At 41.9% G+C, this 10236-nt stretch overlaps 1 protein-coding gene across 1 annotated transcript; it reads right to left on the bottom strand.

Moving 5' to 3' along the window:
• Positions 1 to 248: 248 nt before the first annotated feature.
• LOC115918171 lies at positions 249 to 2683 on the bottom strand. The gene is made up of 4 exons (XM_030981341.1): positions 2384 to 2683; positions 2008 to 2132; positions 1164 to 1434; positions 249 to 457 (listed from the first exon to the last, which is right to left on the bottom strand). The coding sequence occupies exons 1-3, from the start codon at positions 2503 to 2505 to the stop codon at positions 1175 to 1177; spliced, it is 507 nt and encodes a 168-aa protein (XP_030837201.1). The 5' UTR covers positions 2506 to 2683; the 3' UTR covers positions 249 to 457; positions 1164 to 1174.
• Between the last annotated feature and the right edge of the window lie 7553 nt (positions 2684 to 10236).

Here is a 10236-nt window from a genome sequence, read left to right as displayed (position 1 = left end):
ATTCATTTCAAAATAGATTTATTTCACCTTTCGGCCCTACATTTACTAATTATATAATAGAGGAAACATAGCAGTTGCATACTCTCCGAAATGATGAGGACATATGCAAACAGAACAAACATGAAGACTCACCATGTACTGCTATAATGTTATAAAGAACTAATTACTATTTCAAACATACACTGTATGAAACCTATGAAACAGTACACATACCTTCTTGGAAATAATTTACAGGCGGTCAAGAAAGAGAATGGCCTCCGGCGTCTACCCCGACTGACCACACCCAGTCTTTCTTGACCACGATAGTGCAGCGGGCCTGGTTTGAGTGACCATGCACTACCCGTCTCGGCTTCCTCCCTACTACTCCTATAGCAAGGCGTTTACGTCCCGAGAACCTCAGCAGTGTTCGACCCAGTATCCCCCCTCGGTCTCCCCCCTGCTGCTTCTGCGAATCAGTCTGTAGGAAAGGAGAATGAAGTGAGTTTAAAAAATCATTCATACTAAAAGGGGAAGGTCCACCCTTGTATTAAGTTGACTGTAATAAAAGCATGAAAATAAAAATATGAAAGTTACAAATTTTAAACCTGTCATCAGTGAAATATATGTGACATCATGTGAGCTCATCTCCAATTTGCTCTGTAGGCTACAGACAATTTCATAAATTTTAATTTTCTTATATATTGATGACGGAATAGATGCGTATCATACAGGGGTTGCTTAAAACCATACTTGCAATGATAATACTAAGGGTGTTATTGATTGAAACATAAATTGATTGCACCTTTAAAATTCATCACTTAATATCATGGTGGGCTTCCCCTTTAATTTCAATATGAGCAAGATGGTTCTGTTTCAAACTTTTTAAAAATAGATTTTGAAAATTATGTTTTCAGATAAATTATTTTTGAAAACCCCTATATCATTGTGACAAATAACGGTCAGACTATTCAGAAACCTTGGAGGATCTCAGTTCATTTTGACTCGCCCGATCATTAAAAGTTGCTGCTATGTTGTAAAGTTTTGGCACATTGTCAAGTCCCTAATTAAAATTTGTGTTTGGTACATATATATTTAGATTGCTCATCTGTTTAGTTATTTTTGTTATGGGGGTGGGAATTGTTAGAATACTAAAAATAGGAAAGCATAGAAATAAATTAACTTACCCAGGCTATTATCACACATTGCCTCGCCTCGCGGCAATCCGGGCCGACCTCCGCAGGTTCTGGTTTGCCCGATTGGCGGCACGACGTTGCTCTCTCTCAGCGGCGAGTTGAACAGCGGCGGCAGCTGCGATCTCTCGCTCTACCAGACGCGGTGACCTTCGTCTTGGGTGGAGTTGCTCACGCTCCTCCGCCCTCCTACGCTGTTCATCCTGCTGTTGGCGATGAGCAGGAACGACCTCCGCACGACCGTTCTCGCGATGCAACTTGTTGACTGTATAAACCAAACGAAAACATAAATGGGGACATGCTACATGCATGGCATTTCACAGATCACATTCAAATAGACGATTCTCCATTAATACTTTAGTATTAAATGCACCAACGTACACAATCAATGATACAGCTATAGGGTTGGACGGACCACGTTTGTGTTCCCAAAATCTCTGGTAAAGGGGTAGGCTACTTTTCACGCAACAAAGTAAGGCCTGTACATACACAAAAATCCGGCCCGTATAAATTGACTTTACACACCCTGGAGATAGGTGGTGCTTTCAAAGGGAGCTAGGAACATGCATATATACGCCTATCCTAAATAACACTGAGAGGAAGGGGAGGGGTGGGGGAGGGGGAGGCGGGGGACAGTGTAATTAGTTTCAAAATATTTTCATCATGAATCAATATTTACTCTTCCATTTTTACTATTTTTACCAATGGCAATGCGGCCCTCCCCTGGAAAATTCCGGATCTGCTAATGGTCTGGGCAAATACATATAGTCTATGGTCCACAAGATGCCATTTTAAAATGTAAGTTATTGTGAGAGATTTACTTTGAATAAATGCATACCGTGTTGCGTGCAGTAGAGTTCAACGGCGTTTTCGTCTAGCGAGTGACGTCCACGCCGGCTGCAACGTCTGCCATTCCCATGAAGCCCGATATGTGCAGAGCACAGCTGGACCTCGGCTGGCTGTCTGTAAAAAAGTAAAAATAAAACAGGACATAGACTATTACTAGACTAGACTACAACTTGATTGTCAATAATAGGATGCGAATATTAAGTGCATAGACCTATGTTGCAATTTAAACACATTCGATAGAGTAATTACAAAGAGTGACCCTAAATTAAATCACTTTCAACTCACTGAAGGGTCGATCCTGCGTGTATTAAGCAATTGATGGTTGGTAAATTCATTTTTAATTTAGAAAATAACTCTGTAGATACTGTCGGTGCTGCCAGCATTCTTCGACTTCATCAACAGGCAGGGGTGCCTTCCTCCTACAACGCCTACCCTCCTGGGTATTCATCACACAGTTCCCAGTGAACTTGTTGCCGTAAAAGACCATTATTACACAAGTGAAATAACAGTGGTTTAAGCAAGCTAATCGAAGACGACGAATTCACGAACGAAGCAAAAGCTAAGTAAATATCTCAAAACGACTTGTCTAGGACAGAATCTAGCAGAGAATGGCAAATTTCTCGCTTCTCATCTAACACGAAACCTATTGTCATCGCGCGCGCGGTCTCTTTGAATGCATGTGTTAAATTGAAATACATCACGTGATTCGAGCAGACGAACGAATCACATTTAACATTTTCAGTGCATTCACTCATGCAAAGCATGGACCTATTACGGATGGACATTCATCGTTTTCTTAACGAACTCATTGTGATTGTCTCCGTCAATCGGGGGCGGATCAAGGCAGCCCCCGGCAGGGGAGGGGTCCAATTCGTGAGAAAATCGTTGTACCGGTCAGCAATCATTATGACACTAAGCAATACGACGACGACGAATTCAATTACGAAGCAAAAACTAAGTAAAAATCTCCAAGCGACTTGTCTAGGACAGAATCTAGCAGAGACAGGCAGATTTTTAGCTCCTCATCTTACACGAAACCTAAAATTCGATTTGCGCGGGCGGTTTCTTTGAATGCATCACGTGGTTTGAGCAGATTCACATTCACCCACAAAGGCATTTAATAATGGCAACGGGTTCCAAAAATATATTGGTGATAACTGTCATGCCATTGAGCCCACCGTGCTAAAAATCTATTGTCATGCTTATAATGTTGGAATTCCAGCGAACCTCGTACTTTCTATCGTCTGATTTGTAAGGAATTGCTTGAAGCTATCGTCTTCAGCTGTTGATTGATAGAGCATTATAAGGTTATTCATGTACTGGACATACTATTGTGCTCCTGCATGGGTGATCAGTAAAGTGTGCCCCGTATGACGTGAACGTCTTTCTTTCATTTTGATGGACACGCAACAATAAACCTGCAAACAAAATCGGTGTCAGAGGAGACAGTTAAAGGAAGAAGAAGAACGTGAGCAAAGTGTGATAAATATTTCTTTTTTGATATCATTAAACTCTTCAAACTATCAGACCGCATAATAGACTTACATGTATTTCCCTTATTTCGTCAATGTGCACAATCTGTTGAATTGGAATGTTGTATTGATTTGCCATGAGACAAACACAGATTCACCCTTCTATAATCCCCCAAACATCACATCACTTGTGTATTCTACCATGTGCTGATTCTACCAATAGACCGATTTGTAATTGACACATGGTACGAGTTTAAATGACCCCAATTTTCCAACAGATTTTGAGATTTGAGAATAATCGCTGCTAATGTGATAGCGGTGCGTTATGATTCCCCCTTTTGAAAAGAATACTTTCAATTGTGTAGTTACCATGCATGTCATGGAATTCACTTTTGAATACGTAATTGTCATGACCTCTATCTGTTGTAGATCGTAGGCTATCATCGAAATAACTGCATACAAACATACAAAACAGGCCCCACGAAAAGTTTTAAAAAGTGTGGGGGGGGGGGGCTAAAGTATTTACGATCAGGTAAGTTCAAGTTCAATTTATTCAAAACCACACAAAACATGATATGATCTTTTACCTAAAAAAGAGACTGGTAATAGTACATTAATCATCATATATTAACTTGATCACATCATAAAATGAATGGTTTTAGGACCCCTTTAGAAGCTAAGCTTGTGCATGAGCGGGGCCCTATATAGTCAACAAAGTACATACATTAACAATAAGGTGAAAAAAATAGAATGTAACGTAACTGTATATACAAGGGATGAAAATATAAAGCTATAGAATGTAGAAAACACACACACACACACGCACACACACACACAACACACACACACACACACACACACACACTCCATACACTCTAAAACTGGCATACTGGTGGGGGGCGCTTGCCCCCCCCCCCCCTCAAAAAAAAAAAATAGTGGTCACTAACGGTAACACTAGTAACAAATCCTTTCCAGAAGCTAATGCGACAAGCAATGTCAGGAAATAACATGCTAGGGCTACCCTCCACTCAGGCTGTGCATGCACAGATTTGCGAACGAACGTTCCATATATGTACATCATGTAACACTGCACGTGTACCGTTAAGGGGCCCAGTGGGGAAACTGAATTCAGGCAAGGATTAAGAGTAAAAAACGCTACGCGCGAGTTGGGCGAAAACGATTTCAGACAAGGATTAATAGTAATAATTAAATGAAACATCAAAGCTTCCGCGCTTCGCGCGGAAGGACACGATACAACGAATCGTCTTCTTTCTCTAAGAAATTAATGAAATGTCAAAGCTTCCGCGCGGGAAGGGGAATACGGAATTCAGGCAAGAACACGATACAACAAAACGTCTTCTTTCTCTTATAATTGAATGGAACGTGAAAGCTTCCGCGCTTAGCGCGGGATGGGCAAAAATGAATTCAGACAAGGATTAAGAGTAGTAATTTATTGAAACGTCAAAGCTTCCGCGCTTCGCGGGGGAGGGGGACTTTAAAATAACTTAGTTCCTGGTGAAGTACCGGACCACCGTCTTTGTGGCATTGTGCAGCAACGAAGCATATACAATGTCTCACGACGTGACAGATCACTTTTCTGTAAATTCTAACCAATCAGAAAGCCTCGTTTTTTTTTCGACATTAATGCGCCAAATGTGGTTTTCAAATTGCAAAAGATCCCTACTCTTGGAGAGGGTAGGAGAAAGCAATTTTACGTCATATAACTCCAGGAAGTGCCTGAAAATGCGTCTAATCGGGGGCTCTGCCTCATGACCCCCGCTCGGGCTTTGCCCTTAGACCCCACATTGAAAAACGTTCAGCGGGGCCTTCATGTAAGAGTGGGGTGATGCGGATTTTTTTTGTCAGCCCCCCGCCCCCCCCCCCCCCAAAAAAAAAAAAAAAAAAAAAAATGCTCAGTACGCCACTGCACTCTTATGAGTAGGTCCTTAGTGATCAAAAACCAATTGAGAATGAAAAATTATTAAGATACAAAGAAAAATTATATCAGTCTTTCAAGTAGGTACGTTTTAGTTAACCTTCTAAACCTAGAAAGGGTTGTAATATTTTTTGAAAATATCATCAGGCAAACTGTTCCATTCATTAATGCGAGAGATATGGAAGGAGGTCAGAGTGATATTTGTTCTTGCAAAAGGCTGATAAATAAAACCCCTGTGACGTATATAATAATCATGAATTTGTGAGTTCTGACGGAATAAATCTTTTAACGTACATTCATGAGGTAAATACTGAAGTTTAAACATAAACAATACGCAATTGAATGACACAAGTTCACTTAGTGGAAACATTCTACGTCGAAGGAACAATAGAAAAATATACCTCTCTTTATTATGTTGAATAAATCTAGTCATCTGATTGGTCGAAATCGGTGTCGTGATTTTAGCCATGCCCGCCTACCGGTCAATTGTTTTTAAAAAGATGCTCGTTGCCCCGGGTAACGGGCCACATCAATTAAAATTGAAAATAACAGGAATAAAAAAAACCCAGAAGGGTTGGACAAGAAAGACGTAGAAAGAGAGAATAAGTGAGATTAAAGTTGAATCTACTTTGGGATAATGAACATATCGTGCGGCTGAAGCGACCTGCTTTTGACTTATTAAAACATTTTAACAAAAGACGTACTTTCAAGGCGAGTTTATATGTAGATCCGCGAAAGATTATCTTTCAAACTAAATGGTTACACACACTGAATTGTCAGTGACACCGCATGCTTGTGGACACGTGAGTGTTTGTACAAGGGCATGTAATAAATGAAGGGGAGGTTGCCGTATTTGATAAACATGATGATGAATCAGTGATGAATGCACATAAGCCTGAATATTCTTATGAAAAGCATGACGTCTCAATTAGTGTGCAATATACCTTTTCTATCCATACTTTTATTAATGAAGATATTTATTATCAATTCAATTCAATTTTTCAATTCAATTCATCTTAATTTATTCAACGATATAAAAGAAAATAGTACAATGCAATAAAACATATTGACATAATCAAATACATGTATAAAATAACATATCGTTAGGGGCAACCAAAAAAGATCAAGATGTTGTGGACTGGTGCCCCTTTAACAAAATTAACAAATTATAAGATGAATTGAAAACAAAAAATAATAAGGAAACGACAAAGCTTCCGCGCTTCGCGCGAGAGGGGGGGGGGGGGGGGGGGGGGGGGGGGGGGGGGGGGGGGGGGGGGGGGTGGGGGGGGGGGAGTGAATTCAGATAAATAGGGCTTAATAAGAGTCCAAAGCGGTGCAGCGAATTGTCTTCTTTCTATGATGATTAAATCAAACGTCTTAGCTTTTTCGCGCTTCGCGCGGGAAGGGGAAACTGAATTCAGACAAGGGATTAAAAGTCGAAAACGGTACAATGAATCTTTTTCTTTTTCTCATAATTTAATGAAACTTCAAAGCTTTCGCGCTTCGAGCGGGAGAGGGGGGGGGGACTTTATTCAGACAAGGATTAACAGTCGAGAACTTTACAATAAATCGTCTTCTTTCTCTAATAATCTAAGGAAACGTCTAAGCTTCCGCGCTTTGCGCGGGAGGCATATCACCCACACCCCCTAATGAGCGCGCTCTTTAAGTGATTCGCTTGCTCACTACCGCCCAGGCGCGGATCCAGGATTTCTTAGGGGGGGGGCCCAAATTTGAAATTATGCGAGCCAAAAATTGGAACGTAATGGTGACCAGCAGTGACGTAATGCGGGGGGGGGGGTGGGTGCAGGGAGGGGCGAGTTTCCCCCTCCCTCCTCCTCGAAACGCGATAGCTTTGACGTTTCATTAAATTATTAGAGAAAGAAGACGATTCATAGTACCGTTCTCGTAAATAATCCTCTTCTGAATCCAGGTTCACCCCTCCCGCGCGAAGCGCGGAAACTTTTACGTTTCATTAAATAATTAGAGAAACAAGACGATTCGTTGTACAGTTCTCGACTCTTAATCCTCGTCTGAATACAGGTTCCCCTCTCCCGCGCGAAGCGCGGAAGCTTTTACGTTTCATTAAATCATTAGAGAAACAAGACGATTCGTTGTACATTTCTCGACTCTTAATCCTCGTCTGAATTCAGTTTTCCCCCTCCCTCCCGCGCGAAGCGCGGAAGGTTTTACGATTAATTAAATCATTAGAGAAACAAGACGATTCGTTGTACATTTCTCGACTCTTAATCCTCGTCTGAATTCAGTTGTCCCCCTCCCGCGCGAAGCGCGGAAGCTTTTACGATTCATTAAATCATTAGAGAAAGAAGACTATTCGTTGTACCGTTCTCGAAAATAATCCTCATCTGAATTCATATTCACCGCCCCCCCCCCGGCCCCTCCTGCGCGAAGCGCGGAAGCTTTTACGATTCATTAAATCATTAGAGAAAGAAGACGATTCGTTGTACAGTTCTCGACTCTTAATCCTCGTCTGAATACATGTTACCCCCTCCCGCGCGAAGCGCGGAAGCTTTTACGTTTCATTAAATCATTAGAGAAACAAGACGATTCGTTGTACATTTCTCGACTCTTAATCCTCGTCTGAATTCAGTTTTCCCCCTCCCGCGCGAAGCGCGAAATCTTTTACGATTCATTAATCATTAGTGAAAGAAGACGATTCGTTGTACCGTTCTCGACTCTTAATTATTGTCTAAATGTAGTCCCAACCCCCCCAACCCCTCCTGCGCAAAGCGCGGAAGCTTTGACGTTTCATTAAATTATTAGAGAAAGAAGACGATTCGTTGTACCGTTCTCGAAAATAATCCTCGTCTGAATTTAGTTACCCCCCTCCTGCGCGTAGCGCGGAAGCTTTTACGATTCATTAAATCATTAGAGAAAGAAGACAATTCGTTGTACCGTTCTCGACTCTTAATTCTTATCTTAATTCAGTCCCACCCCCCCTCCTGCGCGAAGCGCGGAAGCTTTTACATTTCTTTAAATCTTTAGAGAAACAAGACGATTCGTTGTACCGTTCTCGATGCTTAATCCTCGTCCGAGTTCAGTTTCCCCCCTCCCGCGCGAAGCGCGGGGGCTTTTACGTTTCATTAAATTATTAGAGAAAGAAGACGATGCGTTGTACCGTTCTCTACACTAATCTTTGTCTGAATTTTAAAGATGTTCTTTGTCTGCTCCTTTTTCTTTCTACGTCCTCTTTCTTTTCTCTCCTCCTCTTTTTTAGGGGGGGCGGTTATTGTTTGGGTACCGCCCCCACCGCCCCCACCGCCCCCACCGCCCCCCTGGCTACGCGCCTGCAGTCAGATTAACACATTTTGATACCTTGTCCGACCCTGGAAGCTCAGACGTTTAAGGCAATAAATTACGGTCAGACAAGCATTCAGGGGCCCGCCTTAGGGCCCCTGGTGGGGTCGAGGCGGTGGAGCCCCCGGAAGTTTGGGGTTTTTAGGCGTTTAATTACGGTCAGATGAGCATTTTTTATAATCCTTATTATTTTGTCACACTGGCAGGACACTTAGGCGTGGGTCAAGGGGACAAAGCCCCCCAAATCAGTGGTTTTAGGCATTAAATAACCGTCAGATGAGCATCGAAGGGCCCACCTTAGGGCCCTAGGTGGAATCCAGGGGGTAGATCCCCGGAAGCTTAGGGGTTTTAGGCATTTAATCACGGTCAGATGATCATATTTTGATGCCTCTTTATTTGTTAACACTGGCAGTTAACTATTCTTTCTTTCTTGCTCTCTTTCTTTTTTTTTTTTTATTTCTCTTTAATATACTTTTTTTGTTAAAGTGTGGGGGGGGGGGGCTCGAGGCTCCCGATTCCCGCCGTTCCTCGGGCCCTGACATGTAGGAATCTCAAGAATCATATTTCTTGCCTGGCTGTAAATTTATCATTTGTCATTTTGTCATTTTCCAACAAACGCATAAAAAAGTATAATTTACTAAAAAGTGAGGAAAAATCTCGGAAATTATGTCATTTCAGCATTATTTGTAATCCACAATTATGGAATTAGAAATAAAACACGTTTGAATTTGATTTCCCCCAAGCCCCCCCCCCCCCCTCTCTCTCTCTATCAGTACGCCAGTATCTCCTATTTTCCTTTTTTCTTTCCCTTTCCTTCCTTCTCTATTATTTTTTTGATTGGGGGGGGGGCAACAGCCTGGGAGGCAAGGCCCTTTCGCCCCCCCCCCGATCTCCTTCTTCCCCCCCCCCCCTGGATCCGCGTCTGCTACCGCCCTCCCTAAAATAAGATCCTAGCTCCGCGTCTGCATTAATATATATAGCTGTGATGCTGACTAAGTTGATGAAATAATTCGTTTACTATGTCGTCGTGAAAAAAGACCATTTCCGCATACGCAAGTACTAAAGATAGTCCATTGGAAAAACAATTTAGCATTCGGTCCCGGATTTATATGGTTAAATTTGTAGATATTTGGGACATTTCATTTTGTCGGTAATTGGTGGCTAGTTTTGTCGGTAATCGTTGGCCTCTACACCTCCCCCCCCCCCCCCCCCCCACTGAAAAAGGTCTAGCGACGCCCCTGCTGACATGGTCCTGACATATGGAACCAATTGCCACAAGATATTTGTTATACATGTATTTCAAGTGTAGATTATTTTTTAAATGCCCTCAAAACACATTTTTTCAAAGCGGCTTTCCACTAGATTTACTTTCACTGTTGTTCCATTTGTGTACTTGTAGTTTTCCTATCCATTGTGTCTCAAACACATAAGTCATGTGGAGCTGGCACAACTATATATCATTTTTAATATTATTATAAAGCAATTATTTCAATTT

The sequence above is a fragment of the Strongylocentrotus purpuratus genome, unplaced genomic scaffold (assembly GCF_000002235.5).
Source record: "Strongylocentrotus purpuratus isolate Spur 01 unplaced genomic scaffold, Spur_5.0 spur5_scaffold_11, whole genome shotgun sequence".
NCBI classification, from domain to species: domain Eukaryota; kingdom Metazoa; phylum Echinodermata; class Echinoidea; order Camarodonta; family Strongylocentrotidae; genus Strongylocentrotus; species Strongylocentrotus purpuratus.
This window is presented reverse-complemented; position numbering and strand designations above follow the sequence as displayed.